The sequence below is a fragment of the Sorex araneus genome, chromosome 2 (genome assembly GCF_027595985.1).
Source record: "Sorex araneus isolate mSorAra2 chromosome 2, mSorAra2.pri, whole genome shotgun sequence".
Classification (NCBI taxonomy): Eukaryota; Metazoa; Chordata; class Mammalia; order Eulipotyphla; family Soricidae; genus Sorex; species Sorex araneus.
Window position 1 is genome coordinate 337,547,419 of NC_073303.1, and position 20,882 is coordinate 337,568,300.

The window sequence follows — 20,882 nt, forward strand, 5'->3', positions numbered from 1 at the left end:
AAGAAAGGTGGGCTGGGGATGAATCTGATGTAGTACAGCCTACGCCTGTCAGGTGTGAGGGCCCAGGCCTAATCCCTGGAACTATATTCTACCCTACCCTGCAACAGTGCTCACACCTCTCTGGGAGTAATAGCAGCAGGCCCTCGAGCATTACTGGGCATGCCCCCAGGTTTTAGAGAGAGCAAGAGGAATATAATTTATCTACAGAGAAGGTTGATGCTTTTCAAAAATCAAATAGGTACATGAAAGAAAATGGAATTTACTGACTTCTTGCATCCTTTTCTTCTTTTAGATACAACCAACAGTCTCTCTTTCTCTTGTCTCTTTCTCTTTCTCGCCTTTGGTTAATAGCATCATTCAACGGACTTACAATTCAGTTTCATTTACATACTCAAGAGTATCAAAAGGTGGGTGGGTTAATAAAAATGAATTAATGAATCTGTCACTCTATGATTTGGAAACTTAGAAACACTTTTGGAAACTAGGCTTTAAGACAACAAAGCCACAGGGAGGAGATTTAGCCTCAGGACGCTGAAGCACGCCTGCTAGAAACTGGACAAGAGTCACATTCATACAACTTCAAAAATGCACACAGCTCTTAAAGAACTTATGAAATACCCACACACCCCTTCTACTTAAGAAATGCCCATTGCTTCTTCTGATTATGCTGAACCATGTATCTCCTTGATTTCTTACATGGTGAAGCTTGGAGTCTGAATTTATGTTGCAAGATGATTAAGCAGTCACCAAATCAAGATGACATGTGAAAAATATTAAGCTGATACCAGCTCATGATTCAAAGACAACATTCTCGGGTGTGTGTGGTTGGGAAATAAAGAACCAGGCGGCTGAGAGCTCTCTGCCTTCAGCAGCAACAAGCAACACGTCATTGGAGCTGAGTGTCTTGTGTAACCATCTACACCCTGCTGGAGCTCGAACTTAATTAGCATAGTCAAGAATTTACCCAGAGGCACCATGCTGGTCCTCTACGGGGTCCATACTGGGCTGCCAATATTTCTCCCCATCTCTTCCAACAAAGCACTAAGTCAAAACCTGCATTCAAGGAATCACAAAACTCTGCTAACAATTATAGTTACTCACTTTCCCCTCTTCTTTCTCAGATGGCTCTATGGAAGCTAACAAGTGTTAGTACTGAGCAAACAATAGTGCTGCTTCCTCTACTGGTTCCTCTAACTTTTCATTTTTAAGTGCTGGGTGTGAAGCACCGTGAAAGCCAAAACTTTCCATTTTTAAAGGTGAGCTTGAAAGCCCTCAGGGTCATCTTGAGCTCCTCTCCCTTTGTTTCTGTTTCTTTTAAATCAATTTTAGGAAGATGGCAGGAGCCTAGCCAACACTAATGAGGCTGGGTGGGAGTTCTGGAACACAATCAGTTCAAATCTCCGAAACAAGTTTGGGCGAGCTCAAATTCACTTTTCAGTTACTGAGCCTGCTCAGCCTGGTAAGAGGTTTGCTGCTTTTTCAAAGTGGTGGTTAGCTGTTATGTACAGTTGCAATTTATCTGCTGCCTTTGGGGAGCACTCTGAGAAAAGTTGCATAAGAGTACAAATAATCACTGCTACCAAAAACAGCAAAAAAAGAGCAATGGCATTACTGGGCACGTGGCAGCAGGATGCCACGGCATCTTCCCCACCGACACTGCATTCTCATCCCCTGTATTCTCATTCCCATTGCATTTCACTGCATCAGCGTTTCCACTGACACGGCATCTTGATCAGGTTTAGACAGTCTGGCAAAGAAATTTGTGTCACTGAAACATAGTTTTTGTTTGTTTGTTTTGGGGGTCACACCCAGCGATGCTCAGGGGTTATTCCAGGATCTACACTCAGGAATCACTCCTGGTGGTGCTCGGGGGACGTATGGGATGCTGGGGGTCGAACTAAGGTCAGCTGCATGCAAGGCAGATGCCCTACCCACTGTACTATTGCTCCAGCCCCCTGAAACATAGTTTAAAAAAAATGTTATTTGTACAGGGATTGCACAGCCTGGCAAGCTACCCGTGTTGTATTTGCTATGCCAAAAACAGTAACAAGTCTCACAATGGAGATATAACAAGTCTCACAATGGAGACGTTACTGGTGCCCGTTCGAGCAAATCAATGAACAACAGGAGGACAGTGCTACACTGTACAGGGATTGCCATCAGACTGGAATCTTCTGGCTATCAAAATGCAACCCAGAAGCACACACATCTGTAATAGGGCAACAGGCTTCTCCCCCCCCTTTGACTTCTCCCCAGTGCGGGCCGCATGCAGAAAGCACAGCTTATGAAGCACTACACACCCACCTTGGGGTGCTTTGGGTTGATTTCTATCTCTAGGAACGGAGAGTAATCCTTCAGGAGCAGAATATTGATAATTTGTCTACTTGAGGCTATATATCCTGGCTTCCTAATGAAAAGAAATGGTCTTTTTAATAGGTACTTTACGTAATGAAAACAGACTGAACTGCCTGGCAGATGCCGTGAACTGAACTTTTCTATGAACACACCCAGATTTCAGCAGAGCCGTTTGTGTGTTCCTGGATGCCCAAGCGACCTTTCAGTGTGATTTTCGGAGTTTATTATTATTTATGAAGACCTCTAAGCTGCCATACAAATGATGCCACGTGTTTGGATGTGAATAGAATAAAAACTTCTGCTGGATGATAGTGTTTTTGTGTGGGGGGGTGGGGGGGAGGAGCTGATTTTCTGCACGGGCTTCATAAAAGACTCCTCCAACTAGGCAATAATTTACAAGCTGTTTGATACTGGCTAAGAATACACACCTTGACTAGAGTTTTCTATTTATTGACATCAATCAGATCACATGCCTTAGAAAGATAGTATCAGAGAGATACGGCAGACATAAGGATAATAACACCATGGATAGAGAGCTCTTGCCCACAAAGCTCTCCATGTGGCCAAAATGCACTTTGTCTTTTGAAAAGGCATCTGCGATGTTATAATACAGGTCCACATTTTGCCATCAAGAACTCCCAAGTGAAGCACTTCGCCAGGATCAGGGTTATGCAACAGAATCTACAGAGTCTATGTCCAAAGTCATGATAGGCCGGGGACCATGAGCTGCACTGTCTGCTTTATGCTCTTCTAACGCAACTGTTCTCAAGAACACGACAGAGCCTATGTTTTCATGAATTAATCTGGTAAAGGACTACCTCCATCTCCTATGAAATATCTATCGATCGATGTTCCAAACAGTGGAATCTGATTCATTATCTTTTTTATTTTTTTGCTTTTTGGGTCACACCCGGCGATGCACAGGGGTTACTCCTGGCTCTGCACTCAGGAATTACTCCTGGCAGTGCTCAGGGAAACATATGGGATGCTGGGAATCGAACCTGGGTTGGCCGCGTGCAAGGCAATATATATTGCTCCAGCCCCTGGTTCGTTACCATGAAAGTGCTTTCTTGTGTGATGAGAGGTGACAGGGGAACGTGAAACATCACTCACGGCAGCAGTGGCCCTGCCTTTGCTCAATGATCCTATTCATCATAACAGATCAAAGTGAATTCAGTGAGATTTACTGGGTGAGGAGAATCCAGTCGGAATCAACTGAAAACCGAACCCAACCCACTTCTCTCCTGCCACGTCAGTGGCTTTCCCACTCAGCCCACCTGCTCTGCTTCCTGGAGCGTCCCTCCACGCTTCCCTCCCCTCCCGAGACAGGGAGTCAGCGGCCGGGGCCAGAGGCCTGCATTTCCCGGTCACCTCAGAAAGGGCCCTGGGAGAAAGGTATGCACTGGGGGAGAACACCAAGAGCACAGGAGTCACCTTTCTGTTAACCTAGCTCCCAGGCGTCTGGCTTGTGACAGAGTTGATTTGGTCCCTTTCCCTCAGCTCTTCCCTTCAGACTAGGTCCCAAAAGCTCTTCCCGGGCATTGCTGCCCAGATCGGCCCCGGAATGCCCAGATCGGCCCAGGCCTGTTGTTAGCAGTCTGTTGTTAGCACCCCAGGATTCAAAGCGTTTGACCTTCACACTTCATTGACCCTCTGGTGCCTGAATTGTTCCAGGTCACGAAGGGAAACATTTCATCAAGACTCATTTGACAGTTGGACAAATATGCATCAAGCATTTGCTCTGTGCCAGGCAGAACAAATCGGAAGATGCAGCATGTGGATCAGGAGCCTCGTGGGGTTCCCCAGCTCTGTGTGTCCCCCGTGCCATAGCACCAGAGCAGTATGTAGCCCTCCCTGCCCCCAGTACTACCAGGTATGAGCCCCCCTCAACACCCCCCAAAAAAACAAATGTAGGACACTGAGGGCGATAGCAAAGCAATAGCACAGTAGATAGGGTGTTTGCCTTGCATGCGGCCGACCTGGGTTCGATTCCTCCATCCCTCTCAGAGAGCCCGGCAAGCTACCGAGAGTATCCCGCCCACATGGCAGAGTCTGGCAAGCTCCCCGTGGCGTATTTGATATGCCAAAAACAGTAACAACAAGTCTCACAATGGAGACATTACTGGTGCCCGCTTGAGCAAATCAACGAATAATGGGATGACAGTGATACAATGATACAGGACATCGAGGGCATACTGTAGAAACGTGCATTTGCAAAGTGTTTGGGGAGCTACGTGGGTATGTGCCCACATGTGCGTTTTGTGTGGAAAGCACCTGAAACCCAGGGACAGCCTGCTGCACTGACGGGGTACCTTGGGCCAGCCATTCCAGGAAGGGAGGTGGCTGGCATGAAGGGGTGCCGGGCATACCGATTAGCCTGGGTATTCCCAACCCCATGAGCTGCCCCACACAGCTAGGTCTTCCGGTTAGCTGTTCTGCTTGTGGGGGGACAATAGGGTCAAAGCTGGTCACTGAACTATTTGCTAATGCTTTTCTCCTCCCAGGTGCTATTAACTGCTGAGAGGCCATTAACAAATGTCAAGGTGACCAGCCCAAGGTCAATACTGTTCCTTGCTCTGAGCAGACTTTGACACAAGATACTGGGGTCTGAACAAAAGAGATGCCTGAAAACTACAGGCAGATACAGAGGAGAGAAAACTCCAGACTTGAGGTAAGTACCAATGGAAAGGCACTGCCCCGCACGCAGCTCTCCCTGGGCTCATCCCGGGCACCACATGACTCCCTGAGTCAGGAAGAGTCCCTGAGCACTGCCAGGAGTGGCCCCCAACAAACCAGGAATGAAAGCTATATGAGAAAGGTCTCCAGGGAGAGGGTTATCTATTTTAAGGTGAGGTTGAGTTTTCGGCAAGCAGAAATTTGCTAAAAATCAAGAACATGACCCAAAGTTCCACCCTAAGCGATTTCACATGGGTGACCTGCTGTTCACCGCCCCCAGTTCTCTGCTCTGCCATCCATGGGCCCAGAGGCAAGTGGTCCCGGGTGGCCTCACCATCTGCCCACTCTGAGCTGGGGGATAGGCTGATGGCTCACCAGCCTTGTGGATCTCCCTCCAAAGGGCTTGTGCCCACAGGGATTTCTCTACTTCAGTGTCTAGCATATGCAGAATAAAGCAAACATATCAGAAAATAGCATCAGGGTTACAGGACTAGCCAGTGACCTGCAGACAAGCTGGCCTCGAGCACTTCCACATCCCTGGCCCAGAAAGTGAATTAGGAGTAAACTCTCTAGACAATAAATCACTTCAGGGTCTGAGCGGGTCTGAGCAGGCAGTAAGTTACTCCCAAGGACCAAATGGGCCTAATAAAGCTATGGGAAGTAAACTCCTCCCAGAGATCAGATGGGACCAAAGGCGCCAGATAAAGCTGTAAAAAGAGGATTTGAGGGGGCTGTCAAACAGGATGGGGGGCGTGAAAAGAACTTTGGGGGAAAAAAACTGTAAAGGGTGTACTTATCCCCAAATGTCCTTTGAAGCACCTTGTACATAAACTCTCTGTGAGTGAGACTGGGGGCTCGGCTTTCTGTGGCTAGTCAGATCCAGCCCCCTGTGTAACTCACACGGGCTCCATCTCTGTCCCTCTGTGTCTCTGTCCTGACGCCCGTTTTTTGGTCAGACTTCAACAAGAGGAGCTGTGCTAAGTACTTTCGTTCTTGTGAGGTGAAGAGTCTCGCCACACATCAGGGAACGGAGAAGAGGTAAATGACAGAACTCAGGATGAGCACAGGGCAGTGTGGCTTGTGCAACTAAAGTGATAACATTTGCTTCTAAACTTCATGAAAAACTAGATCATGTGGGGGCTGGGGCGATAGCACAGCGAGTAGGGTGTTTTCTTTGCACGTGGCCGACCTGGGTTCGATTCCCAGCATCCCATATGATCCCCTGAGCACCACCAGGGGTAATTCCTGAATGCAGAGCCAGGAGTGACCCCTGTGCATCACCATGTGTGATCCAAAAAGGAAAAAACAAAACAAAACTAGATCATGTCCCCAAAATGTAGAAGAAAGGAGATGTTTCCTGAAAACAAATGAAACAGAGCAATGAGATTATCCTTATCTTTAAACTCTACCTCCACATGGGCTCACGTCCCTTGTTATTACTTCACTTACTAGTCTTCAAATACTGTTTCCCAGTTGTTCTTTTTTGCAGTCTGGGGCTCTAAGCCAGTGCTCATGCATGCAGGGCACGTGCTCGGCGACTGAGCCACAACCCATGCCCTCAGATCCTGTTTCTTGCCTTGACTTGTTTACTGTCTCCCTCTCCAGGATAAATTATGAGAGCAAGGTCCCCTCGGCCAGTGTCTGCTCTGGCTGATGGGGCAAAGAATCTGCAGAATGAATGAAAGGCATGCCAGGGACAGACCTGGGACTGGGTAGGGCTTCCGTTTCCTTTGAACTGTGCTCTAAGACAGGACTCTCTGTTAGATTACTTTAAAAGCCAGGTCTGCTTTGTTCCCAAGTGGCCACGGAAGCTTGCAGAATCTGCCAAGGTGCAGCTGAAGTAACTGAAGGACCGGCTTTGCAGCACTAAATAGAAAATCCAGTTTCACCATCCAAAAACAGAAAAGGCTTTTGAAGTTGGTTTCATTTACTTTTTACCTATACAATCGGGGAGCAATTTTGGAAAAAGCAATATTCTTAGATGAAAAGAAGAAACGGAAAGAGAAACATTTCCCCGGTACCCTGGAGAAACTTTCCGTTTTTTAGTTACCAGGTGTTTTTATTTTTTTTTCCTTCTTTGAACTTTGTCTGTAAACTCATTTTCTTCTCTTTCTTTTTTAAAAGATCAACTGATCTGACCCATCCAGGTCCTCATCATTTGATCCACGTGCACAATTCCCCAGTTCCCCTGCAGTACCGCTCACTCAGATGATGCAGTGTAGTTTGTTGGCCAACCCAAAGACTCCTCCAATAACCACAAATATTCAGATTTATTTTTCATTCAGGGTTTCTTTGTGTGTGTGTGATGGAGGGGGGACATAACTGGTGATGTTCAGGGTCAGCTCCAGTAGTGCTGGGAGACCATGTTTACTGGAGCTCAAACCTGGGGCTCCCACGTGCTATGCATCACTCTGGTACTCTCAGCCCAAATCTCCCCAGTCCTGTGATTTTTTTTCCTTTCATTTATTTTAACTTCTAGACATTGATGGGAAGTGATGCAGGGCCCTGGGTGGACACTTCGGCGGTGGAATGAGATAGCAAGGTACACCAAGACCATTAATTCAGCACCATCGTAAACACAGTACCTTAATTACAGTACATCTTGGAATTAAAAAATAAAATACATTTCATAGACAGTGACTTACAAATAGGTTCTAACAAAATTATAAAAAAAAAAACAAAACAAAAAAAACAAAACAACAACTTAATGTCATGCAACAATTCTGAAAGAGGGATCAGGGAACTGTTTGGCAAAGACCATGCAGTTCATTTGGGGAGGGGGAGGAGGCATTTCTGTGGCAGTGGGAACCTGTGTGATGGGTGATGCCTCAGACCCACATCTGAGGACTGCAGGCTTCAGTGGAAACCACGGAGGCATACAGTCACGGCTCAGAATGCCCAGCCCCGACTCGGGATCAGAGCAAACTCCCTAGGCAGATCACAATTACACGGAAATCCAAATGTTAGATTTCAATCTTTGTCGGAGTGTGTGCACCAATCTCCTAAGACCTTCCCCTTCAGCACAGCGCCACATAAGCGGTCCTGGAAGGGCTAACCCATGGGAGAGAAACGCCAGCCAGCAGCCAGCTCTCCCCTGGCAAGGCACACACACTTGGCATCTCGATCCCAAAGCTCCACAGACACGCACCCCTTGGGTGGCCACAAGTGCCGACTCCAAGGCTGAACGTCTCTTGAGTTTTGCAATTACCTACATATGCCAGTGTGCTTAGTAACTATTCTGCTATTTAGGAGAGACCAATTTAGCATAATCTACTTATGTGGGAGTTAACTAGTGTATTGGGTTTAAAATACACAAAAGCTCTGTCAAGCCGTCAGATTGGATGGCTCAGGGGGTTGTAACATGAGATCTGGTCCTTCACCCCAGGTCAAGGGCTGACAGTCAGCTCTTTGAGCTAAGACCCCTGCTTTATTACCGGCAGATAGTTTCTGTTAATTAGCCCACTTCCTGGCTTTTAAAAAGTCCACATGTGAAGAACTCTCAATACAGCTGTTATTATTAATATTGTTTATGTGAGTGGTGATAATAAGGAACGAAAAGGACTTAACTTTGAATTCAGACTTGTATGTTCTCTAAAACTGCCATAGAATATTCCTTTAATACCACGATGTGGTCGGCGAGTGATTTTAAATAAGTCATGTCATTTGACACTGGTTTTAGTTACCCTAAAAATCTGTTTTTAGATTTTTAGTTATGAAAATAGAAGGGATATAACCAGATCTGTCCTCAAAATTCACAGGGCTCAAGACAAGAGCACAGTGAGGTATATACCTCCCTTGCTGAAGCTTACAACTTACTGGAGACCTGGGCTTCTCTGAAAGTATTTTCACTGAGGTGGTATACTCTAAAATACTTTAAAAGTATTTTCACTGAGAGTCACAAGCACCTCCAAAGAGCTGGTTTGCATCTCACAAAACACACTGATAAAGACAGAGCACAGGGGCTGGAGTGATGGCACAGCAAGTAGGGCGTTTGCCTTGCACGCAGCCGACCCGAGTTCGAATCCCAGCATCCCATATGGTCCCCTGGGCACCGCCAGGGATAATTCCTGAGTGCGTGAGTGCATGAGCCAGGAATGACCCCTGTGCATTGCCGGGTGTGACCCCCCCCCAAAAAAAAAAAGACAGAGCACACACTGATTTATGCAGTTAATTCAGTTAATTTGTAAGCTGCCATTCCTTCAGCTAAACCAGCAAACAAACAAAACTCCACAAAAACCAAAAACCCGGGTGGAAATGACTAATGATATGAGTAATTCACCTTGTTGTGAGATGTAAAAGTCAACTTGCTTATTCAGGGCCTTCACTGTGTGCTTCCACTAAGCACACAGCGGAACCAAGGAACCTTGGCGATGAAAGAAATATAGATGTACAGGTATTTTCTTTCAGTGAAAGGGCCATTATGATACAATATGAAATATTCATGGAGAGAGAAGCTTATATTGCTTACAGGGGCCATATATCTTGGTGTTGTTCAAAGCCAGATGGTGAAAATCAAGATCTCTTAGGAAAATAACCAAGGCTCCTACTTTATTGGACTGGGGCAAGGCTTTGTGTGGCCTTTTAATGCTTCCCAGGTGCTTCTAATGAGCTGCCTGGTGGCCTATTGTACTACTTTGCGGGAACAATGTTCTGGAGGTGGTCTTGAGCCAAGAGGGCAGGTTAAAGAGATACAGAATAAAAGTCATTTAGAAATATATAAAGAACTCATACAATCTGGGCAAAAAAATAAAGTAAAAATAAAGAACTCCCTCCCCACACCACCAATAAATCTCATTTTTAAATAGACAGAGGATTTGATTAGCCATCTCCTTGAAGACATAGGCCAATAGGTAAATGAAGAAGCATTCAGTGTCACTAATCATTGAGAGTCACAGAGCCATGGCACCTGTTAGAAAGACTACGATCCAAAGGACAAGGCCAGGGATGAGGCTCGGGGTACAGGACACGCTCTGCCTGTGTGAGGCCCTGAGTATGAGTCCCGACACCACAAAAACAAATTAACAACAAGAAGACCGGAAATAGCAAGTGCTGGCACAGAAAAGGGAACTGTATTTTGTACTGATGGTGGGAACAGAAATAGGTCCATCTGCTATGGAGGGCAGGTTCAAGAAGGGAAGGAGGGTACTCTAAAGTGGGAGAGAGCATAGGGGATGTTTCCACTGGTGAGGACACTTAAAAGTACCCCTAGAATCTAGAGAACACAAATGGATTTATTTGTAATTCTATAGTTAAGAGCCACCCAATGTCCCAGCATTTATCTTAGAAGATTAATAATATGCAAAGTATTTTTTTCCTTCAGAAATTGGAAGGGACACCTGACATCTATGAGAAAAATATGCAAAATTATTCCCACATCTTTGTCCACAAAGATGTTTGTATGAATTCCATTAAGCTGGTTCCTGGGCTGGAGAGAAAGCACAGTGGGGAAGGTGCTTGCTTCATATACAACTGACCGAGGTTTCATCCCCTGGACCACAGGCGGGCCCCTGAACAACATTAGGAGTGATCCCTGAATGTAGGGCAATAAAAGTAAGCCCTGAGCACACCTGGATGTGGCCTCAAACCAACAAATAAAATAAAATAAAATAAACTGGTTCCTATTTCCTGGCAAGCTCCCTGTGGTGTATTCATATGCCAAAACCAGTAACAATGCTGGGTCTTATTCCCCTGATTCTGAAAGAGCCTCCAATGCAGCACCATTGGAAAGGAAGAGTAAAGAGAGGCTTCTAAAATCTCAGAGCTAGGACGAATGGAGATGTTACTGAGACCACTTGAGAAAATCGACAATCAACGGGATGATGATGATGATGATAATGATGATGATGAATTTCCTCCCATCCTTCCCTTCCACCCTCCTCCCCCCTGAAAAAAAATCAAAAAGTAAAAACCAAGAGGGAGCAAGAAATACACAGTGGTCAATTGGATGTGGAAACCAGTGTCACTGGCTTAGGTATAAGCTACGGAAACAGAGTTACATTGAAAGGCTTATTTCAAAAAGTCTTTACATATTGTTAAAAATATCTCCTTGTGCTAAATATAATGTTGGAACAGCTCAGCAGCTCTGTGACAGGTGAGGGCATTGAAAATAAAGAACCAGAAGGTTCAGGCTAGAACTTCCTTGAGTGAGTAGTAACCCAGGCAAGAGTCCAGAAGTGAGGGTGTTTCCATGGTCTAGGAAATGAAGGAATGGGATATATTTGGAATTTGGAAAGCGATTTGAAAAGAAACAATTGTTGGGCTTGGCAGGAGATTAAGTATAAAAGCAATGCGATGCCATGGGCACTGGGCCATGGCGTGCTTTTCATAATCATATTTAATCCTTTCAATAACCTTGCAAGAAGACATCTTCTGCGTCTGTTTTACAAGAGAGAAGACAGGTGCTTAGAATCTCGACATATTCATGGCCAAACAACGAGTGGATGAACAAACAGCAGCAGCAGCATTCAGACCAGGGACTAATGAACCACAAATCATTTTTGCTGTGGCTCCTGTGATACTGTGGCCCAAGGTAGTGAAGACAGTTTGTGAAGGAGGAGTAACAGTTTTATCTCTTCTAATGAGCTAGATGAAAATGAAAATCCATTTACAATGCATTCAAGAATCAAGTTGGGGAAGGACTAGGTTTCATAAGCTGTTAAGGAGGGAAAAACAAAACCAAAAACTACTGTGATGGGCTGGGAGCTATTCCATAGAAATAAAATGAAAATAAGACATGTGATTTGTATTTTCAAGTAGCAACATTAGAAAAGTTAAAAAAGAAAAGGTGCAAATAATAATGATTATATATATATATATATATATATATATATATATATATATATTCGGTCACACCTGGCAATGCACAGGGGTTACTCCTGGCTCTCCATTCAGGAATCACCCCTGGCGGTGCTCAGAGGACCATATGGGATGCTGGGAATTGAACCTGGGTCAACCGCACGCAAGGCAAATGCCCTACCCTCTGTACTATTGCTCCAGCCCCTGATGATATATTTTATTGACTATATTATCATTCTAAAATGAGAATAAAAATTACCGAGATTGCTTACAGTTGTACACGTAAGAGGTCATTTCTTTTTAGACGCCCCTCCTTTAAGCACTGGCTAGCTGAGTGTGGTGAGCGTGTGATTTATTTGGGGGGTGCTGCGATGCATGGAATGTTTCACACAGATAAAAAGGGGCAAACAGAAGACCCTCAGTAATACCCATGGAGGATTCCAAGAGTCAGCACGGGGCTTAAGGTGCCGATCTTGAATGTGGCAGGTCCTAGTTCAATACCCTGTACCACATATGTATGTTCCCTAAGACTTGCCCGGGCTGATCCCTGAGCACAGAGCCAAGAATGGGCTTGGAGCACTGCGTGGTCCCAAAACTAAATAAAAAGAATACCTTAGAAGGTGGCCAGCGGAAGACTCTCCCAAAGAAAGGACTTCCCACTATTGAAGGCCTTTAATAACATAGTGATGATATAGCAGGTAGGGCGTTTGCCTTGCATACGGCAGATCCAGGTTCCATCCCTGACATTCCATATGGTCCCCCTGAGCACCGCCAGGAGTAATTCCTGAGTGCGAAGCCAGGAGTGACCCCTGAGCATCCCTGGGTGTGCCCCCCCTCCCAACACACACAAAATCACCCATAAAAAACGTAAAACATTTTTCATTAAAAGTGGCCAGTGATTTCAGTGCAGGAACTGGAGGCACTGAGCAGAGCCTCTTGCCTTTCATCCTCTACAGCTCCCGGCCTGGTTAAGGGATTTTGAGGAGCTGGACAAAGGCCAAACCCCCATGGGCCAGTGATCAGTGGGAAAGAGACCCACCCAGCTGCTAGGGACAGAAGAAAATCTCCTTCTTACTTCATAAGCAGATGGCGCAATTACAAACTTCATACACTTCCCTCCCTGCTTTGGAGTTTATCACACTGTAGCAACAGGCCTTGAGATGAGACAGAATTTTGCTGTGGTTGAGTATTTTTTTTTTTAATTTGCCCCTAAAACTAGGTTTTCATCTGAAAAGGCACACTGATTTTCTGTTGTTGATGTCGGCATTACCTGCAGGTTAGAGGGAATGGAAATAGGTTTTTTTTTTTTTTAAAAAAATGTTACTAATATAATGGACTGGAGTGATAGCACAGTGGGTAAGGCGTTTGCCTTGCACACGGCCGAGCCAGGTTCGATTCCTCTGTCCCTCTCAGAGAGCCTGGCAAGCTACTGAGAGTATACTGCCCGCACAGCAGAGCCTGGCAAGCTCCCTGTGGCGTATTCGATATGCCAAAAATAGTAACAACAAATCTCACAATGGAGACGTTACTAGTGCCCGCTCGAGCAAATCGACGAAAACCAGAATGACAGCGATACAGTGAGTGATACTAATATAATGATATTCTTAAGAAATATAGCTATCTTATTAGTTGATTCTGTAGCACCTATAATGCAGTTAGGGAAGATGGGAATTCAATGATACAGAAAAATTCATTGATATATGATCATCTCACTTAAAATGCACAAACTTTGACAACAAAAATTGTATAAATCTAATTTTAAAAATAATCTCATCTTAGTTGGAGAAACGAAATTGAGAGGTGAAACATTTCATCTTCTCAACATGCACATATTCTCATAAAATATCAGTTAAGTGATATTAAAAAAAAAAAGCAAAGTTTTCTGTCAAGTTTTCAGGATGACAGCAATACTCTGGCAATGACATCTGCTTGGACTTTAAGCTCCCTGGTGTCTGTCATTCTGTCACTTTGCAAATACACACACACACACACACACACACACACACACACACACACACACAATTATTTTTTCCCCAGTACTAGGGATTCAGTTTGGGTCTCCTGCATGCTAGGTGTCTGTTCCATCACTTGAGCTCGCTTTGTCCTGAAAGAGGCATGGTGTCCTATGGTGTCCTTCCCTCAAGAAACCTGACATCATTCTGAAGCCTAAGCAGTGAAGTTGGCATTTCACAGGGGCAAAGACAAGGAGGGAAAAAATCCTCCTTCCCAAAATCCCACAGCAGCTCAAGTGAGCTCCTGCCTCTTTCCCCATCCTCCCTCCGAGTTATTTTTTCATTTTAAGCGAGAAAATGAATCCCCTTCCAGGAGCTGAGAACTGGAGTCCACGTCTAGGCATACCCAGAGCCTGTCCTGGACTGCAGAGTGAGTGGTTTCCCGGCTACTCCAGGGAAGCTCTTAGGCAGAAACACTTATGCTCAAGTAGAGGTAAGTATAGCACTCCCCGTCTGTACTCTCCCTCTTCACCTGGCCGTGCTCAGGGCTTACTCCTGGCTCTGTGCTCAGGGATCACTCCTGGCAGGCTGGGGGACCGTACGAGGTGCTGGGGATCAAACCTGGGTTAGCAATGTGCCAGACAAGTGCCCTACCCACTGCGCTGTCTCTCTGGTCTTATCTGCCTTCACCTCTCAAAAGCTTCACTGTTTTTTGTTTATTTTCAAACAAATCTGTCGTGGCTTTCTGCACTTTTGCATATTGTTCAAAATATAACATTTCACTGTTTGGCGAATCTCTTATTATTTTTTCCTCTGGTTCACAAGTTGGTCATCACCTAGAAAGCTGCCACCTATAAAAGTGATCACCTGTAAATCTAGAATCAGAACTGAAGAGACAGCACAGAGCATAAGGCACTGATCTGACAGGTGGCATCTCCCAGTTTGACCCCTGGAAGCACCTGAGACTCTGGGCCTCAGCACAGAGCCAGGAGTAGTCCCCTGAGAATGCTGGGTATGGCCCAAATACAAATAAATCAGTCAATCATTGAAACTCTAGGAACTACTAAGAAACCTTAAATCAGAAAAAAAGAGTCCAATTCCTTTTCTTTTCTTTTCTTTTTGGGTCACACCTGGCGATGCACAGGGGTCACTCCTGGCGATGCACAGGGGTCACTCCTGGCTCTGCACTTAGGAATTACTCCTAGTGGTGCTTAGGGGACCATATGGGATGCTGGGAATCAAACCCAAGTAGGCCAAGTGCAAGGCAAACGCCCTACCCGCTGTGCTATCTCTCCAGTTCCCCAATTCCTTTTTTTTTTTTTTTTTTTGCACTAGACTAAGGAATATGAAGATCTCTATAGAGTGGAAAAACTCACAAAATTCTAGGTCTTTTTTTTTTTTTTGGGTCACACTCAGTGATACTCCCGGCTCTGCACTAAGGAATTATTCCTGGCGGTGCTGGGGGACTATTTGGGATGCCGGGGATCCAACACAGGTGGGCTACGTGCAGTACTATTGCTTCGGCCCCTGAACCCCAGGTCTTGCTGGCTAGTTTTCCAGGTCCTTGACCCTGTCGAGGGATGACCCCTGGCTGGTGGATTTACAGTCATGTCAGAGAGCAGCTGTGCTAAGTTGGTCCCGCGGGTGAGAGGGAAAACAGTTAGATCATCATCACATCATGCACTCGTGAGGGTGAGTTTTCTGTTTGGCGAATTACCTTGATTCGGGGTATTTGGTGAGGGTGGCCAGGCTGCTGGTGTACATGTGGCCGCCCACATCAATGTGGACGGGCGCATTGGATTTTGTGAGCTGTGCTGGAGTAGGAATGCCTTGGTTGTTCAGTGGAGATGCAGGAGATCTAGTAATCAGAGGTCTTGACATATTGGGCCGACTGTCCTACAGAGAGATAAGCAAGTTTAGACAAGTTTTCTTTTTTACAGCGGAGAGAAAGGAAACATAACAGCATAAAGAATAAGTCACTAGCGAGTGCTGGTACTCATTTTGCAATAAAATCTGGAAAATCAGCCAGCTCTCACTGTTGTAATGTGGATCAGGAAAAAAACCAATCCTGTAATTGAGAAATTGTCCCATGCTCAGACTCAAGGAGCTGAAAACTGATATTCCCTTCACACCACAGTTGGTTAACTCTTATTTTTATTTCATTTCATGTTTTTCTTTATTTTTTTTCTGGGTTTTGGTGGTATTGTTTGTTTTTGGGTCACCCACCTGGTGATGCTCAGGGGTTACTCCTGGTGGTGCTCAGGGCACCATATGAGGTGCTGGGACAGAATCTGGGTCACCTGTGTGCAAGGCAAGTGCCTTACCTGCTGTGTTCCTTTTATTATTTTGAACTTTGTTCATTGGCCTACAATATTGTGGAATTTTGGGTAGCTTTATGCATGTGTGTCACTGTCTTACAATGCCCACCTCCCCGCCTCTGTGCATCCCTCCCACCACCTCTCCCCTCTCCTCTGGCAATGACCCCCCTTTTCATGGACTCTCAGGGCTAGCTGTGCTGTTCATTGGCCTTAGTCTGACTTCTCACATTTAATAACTGGTAAATGTGGAGCAGAGCGATTCATTCCAGATGAAAAGATAATCAACACTTTAAACAACCCACGTCCAGAGAAAATATGTGGGCTGCGGTCTCATTCTCTCAAAAAACTCTCCTACAGCTACACAGTTAGAATAACTTTTAGCTCTTCTGCGTTGCAAAATGTGCTCATCAATCTCTGCTTTATTTTTCTCTCTCTATTAGGTTTTGGGTCCACACCCAGAGGTACTCAAGGCTGACTCCTGGCTCTGTGCTCAGGGGCCACTCCTGGCAACATTCAGGGGACCATATGCAGTGCCTGCTGGGGACCACACCAGGGGTTGGCCACATGCATGTCAAGTGCCTTAACCTGTACTATCTCCCCCATGTGGTCTCTGCTTTTCAAGTCTAGAAAACAGAAGTCACAAATGTTCAAGCCTGCATTCATATCTTGTAAACAGGAACCATCAATGTATCTGTCAATTAAGTGAAAACACACACACACACATACACACCCAGGCTCTCTACCCATTGGTCCCCACCCAGCTCTTCTGCCTAGAGGACGTAGGTCCCAGGAGGCTCTGACAAGAGAGTGCCAAGTGCAAATGTGCTCCTTGTCCTCCTAGCTGCTGGAAGAAGTGGGGTTTCCCAGGGTGGTGTGACTGGGAGAAGTGTGCGGTGGTCTCCCGAGCACAACATGCAGGAGGCTTTCGGTGGGGACAGCAAGATCACGCTGAAGAAACTGCACTCTTGAGAAAATGCAATAGGACGTCTTTCCCCCGATGCAATATAAATATTTCCAGCACAATCCAAATGTGACTGATTGCTTTTCAATTAGAGGCCAAACCACAGCTAAGGCAAGTCAAGATTCTGGCTTTCCTCACGGGTCACGCAGTCAGAGCCTCCGGTTGAAGACATGCACTACGGCTGGGATCCCTCGAGCATCGGGCCACAGGGATAGTCTCAGGTTGGTCCTCTAGCCAGAGAGTGTCAAACAGGCAAACAATGTGCGGCGGAGCCAGCGACACAGCATAAGGGTGGGAGTATGAAGAATGTCTTTGATGAGATGATAAGGAGAGAGTCACTGAGTTTTTGCACATAAAACCCTGCGTGATCAAATATAAATTTGCAAAACATCATAGATTTTATGATCCGAAACAGCTTTAGGAACTCCCCGGGGCTGAACTGTTTAACTACTTAGCGTTAGCCCATGCCCAGGCAGGACTGAATGCGAGTCTTTCAGAAGCCACATCCACTCCAAATGGGTGGTGGCCGGGGCGCGGCTGGCCATCTGTGCTGTGTTCAAAGCCCGGCAGAGTTGGAGAAAAGGCTAACGTCTCACTTCTAAAGTTGGGTGCTGTGTTCATGGGTAACCAAATCACTGTATTATCCTTTATATGTGCCTGTCTGTTTTTAATCATGCAAACATTAGAGGACACAACAAGGCTTTGTGACATACACAAAGAATTTTAGAGGTATCAAACAGGGAAGAAAATTTCAAAACAAAGACACAAATGCTGGTAAACACAGTTAAGGTTCAGAAACACTGACAGTACTCTGTTCTCGATACTCTAAAATTTAGATGAGAGGAAGCACACTTTTCTGTTAATATATACAACTTCTACTTGTAAGACATACAGTATACCTAACTTCTTTTTTTTTTTTTCCTTTTTGGGTCACACCCAGTGATGTTCAGGGGTTAATCCTGGCTCATGCATTCAGGAATTACTCCCGGCGGTGCTCAGGGAACCATATGGGATGCTGAGAATCGAACCAGGGTAGGCCTAGTGCAAGGCAAATGCCTTACCCATTGTACTATCACTCCAGCCCCTAACTTCTTTCTTATCATGATTATGTTTTGGTTTGGGGCCACACCCAATGATGCTCAGGGAACCATACAGTGTCAGAGATTGAACCCCGGTCTCCCATCCATATGCAAAGCATGTGTTCTGACCCTTTGAGTTATCTCTCCAGAGCCCACGACTTCTGTGTAAAAATTATTTCCTGGATAAACACACACACACACACACACACACACACACACACACACTTCAACTGCCCATCCTGTCTTTCACAATTCAGCCCATCATAGCACTGCACCCTCTGTAATAGTTTTTCAATCGGACACGTTCTGTATCTTGCCTCAGGGTGCCCAGGTGAAAAATGAACAGATTTGCAGGGTTAATACTGTAGTTAGACTGTGACCTCATTCAACACAGTTCTAACACTGCAGGGTCTATATAGCAGGAGGAAAAAATGAAAGCATAACTGATTGGTTGAAGGATTCCAGATTTCTCAGAATCCATAGCATTTACATTGTAAATCATAAATGTATGGATATTGCTAAATTTAAAATTAAAACAGTGTTTCTTCAGTTGGGGGCGGCGGCGGTGATTAACTCTTACGGGCAAAGAGGGAGTTTCGAGATGACGAGGTGAAGTCAGGTTTTAAGCAGGGCTGTGAGGTACAGAACTGAACTTTGGTGAAGCCCCCTCGCTCTTCTGGGTTCTCGCTGCCCGTCCTGGAAGCATTCCCTCTTCTGTACAATTCCCCTTAGTCATGGCCACTTCTAAGGCATTAACTGGTGGTTCACTAACAGAGCAGAAAGGCGTCTGCATTCGGTGCAGCTTGGAAGAATTGTTCATATCCAAGGCTGAACTGGGCTGGAGATCTGGAGCTGGGGAACCTTGGCACTTGCGGGTCCCACTGGATTGCCTGTTGCATCTGCTCCAGATGCCCCATCTTACACAACCAGGTAACCCCCTTTCCTCCCCCTGTGACTTTCTTTTCTTTATCCGGGCACTGAGGTCCCGAGGGACATGGGACTGGGCAGTAGCCACCTGCCCATCAGCCTCGGAAGGATGCCCAGGCCCAGGGTGGCCGCGCTGAGGTCTAGAAAGAACCTGGGGCCTCCTGGGCACCGCTGGGCCCTGAACCAACCAACTCTGAGCTTCCTATCTCCAGGTTTCCTATTACAACGTAAAAGAAATTCATCCGTATTTTTCTGCAGTGCCCAAGATCAAACACAGGGTTGTTCACACGTGCCAGGCAAGTGCTGAGCTCAACCTCTGGCCCCTAATTTCTTTATTTTTAAGGCTAACTTGAATAGGGACTTCATTATCGATCCCTGTGGGCGTCCCTTTCTTTACATGGCTGCTCCCAGGCCCCGGGAGATTTGGTTGGTGAGACTTGGCTTGGACTGCAAAGAAAATAGCTGAACTTTCATTGCATGTGGGTGTACATGTGTGAGTGTGTGTGTGTGGGGGGGGGGTAGCAGGGTAAGGTGGCGGGGGTGTTTTGGCAGTTCTCAGTGGTTAATCCCGGTGTGTAGGCCAAGGTGGCTCCTGATGGCGCCGGGGGCCTGTGGCATGCACAACATATGCTCTAGCACTTTGCTCTCCGCTGCCTGTATCTGCATTTTCGACTTTATCACGACTATTCCAGCCTGCCTCCCCCTCTGCTTCCCCTGGTAGTGTGGACATCGATGTGTACCACCATCGGGGACTCACACCTGACTGTGGCCTTAACCCTGTGGGCTATCTCCCCAATCTTTTTTACAAAACCTAAAACTTTTGTAATTAATTTAGATTCTTACTTCAGTAACCACTGTGGCTACCATATTGAGTTCCAGATGATTTCTTACTTTGTATCTTTTTGCCATGTTGGGGGATCAAACCCAGGGCTGCACACTTGCCATGCATGTTGTGGTCGACCTGGGTTCAGGCTCTGGCGTCCCAAATAGTCCCCTGAGCCCACCAGGAATGATCCCTGAGCACAGAACCAGGAAAAAGCCCTAAGTACTTTCAGGTGTCACCCCTCTACCTCCCCGCAAATCTAAAAAGCTTTAAAAAAATAAAGCCAAGCAAGGTTGCTGAAAACTACTGGCAGAAGGCAAAGGAAGTTTCTTCCAGGACATGAAAATTTTCTTCCAGGATATGGTTTATAAAGTGCTAAAGCATATACACAGAGTAACTCCTTTTGAAAGGAGCTCAGCGAGGAGATAAGGTCTATGTGGGAAAAAGATTAAACATTACACAAGCTTTACATGATGGGATAGAGACAAACAAAAAAAAAATAAGATAGCGCACTCAGACCAAAACGCTAGTTCCGCACTTTCGACACAGTATAAGACAGGAAACAGAGAATGAAATTGTCACAGTAGGTTCATAAAATAAAACCATCCTTGAGGAGCTGGGCATGGTACTAAAGCATTTGCTTTGCATGTAGGAGGTTCCATGTTCAACCCCTGATACTACAAAACCAACCACATAAAAGGCTTCTAAAAATCAAAAGGATCATTTGAGCTGTAAAGATGTTTCTTTTCAGATGAAAATCTTAAATTAACAGATTAAAAAATAAACAATGAAAAGTTGAATGCTTCAAGTTGTTTTAAAATGACTGTTTTTGGCGCGCATATGCTGCCTGAGCCCATGTGCTGCTTGTGCCATGTGGCCGAGCACATGTGTCGCCCGCATCTCCCCCCTTGAGATGTGTACTTTCATGCTTTTGTGTCTAGTGCTAGGATGTGTGTAGAGCTCTCTCCATCTTTGGAGAAGCCCGCGTTCTCTCTT

General features: G+C 45.7%; 1 protein-coding gene across 6 annotated transcripts in view; it reads right to left on the reverse strand.

The window, feature by feature from the left end:
* The window catches only part of KCTD1 (potassium channel tetramerization domain containing 1), a 202,689-nt gene that overhangs the window by 33,060 nt on the left and 148,747 nt on the right, over nucleotides 1-20,882 (reverse strand). For 5 of the 6 annotated variants that reach the window (XR_008628691.1, XM_055129521.1, XM_055129523.1 and 2 more), the window contains one exon: nucleotides 15,496-15,674. The exons of the other annotated variant lie outside the window; for it this stretch is intronic. Coding sequence is in view for 4 of the 5 variants with exons in the window: in XM_055129521.1 (XP_054985496.1) it covers nucleotides 15,496-15,674 (179 nt within the window). In the remaining variant the exon portion in view is untranslated. The remainder of the gene's footprint in view (nucleotides 1-15,495; nucleotides 15,675-20,882) is intronic. 6 annotated transcript variants of the gene reach the window in all.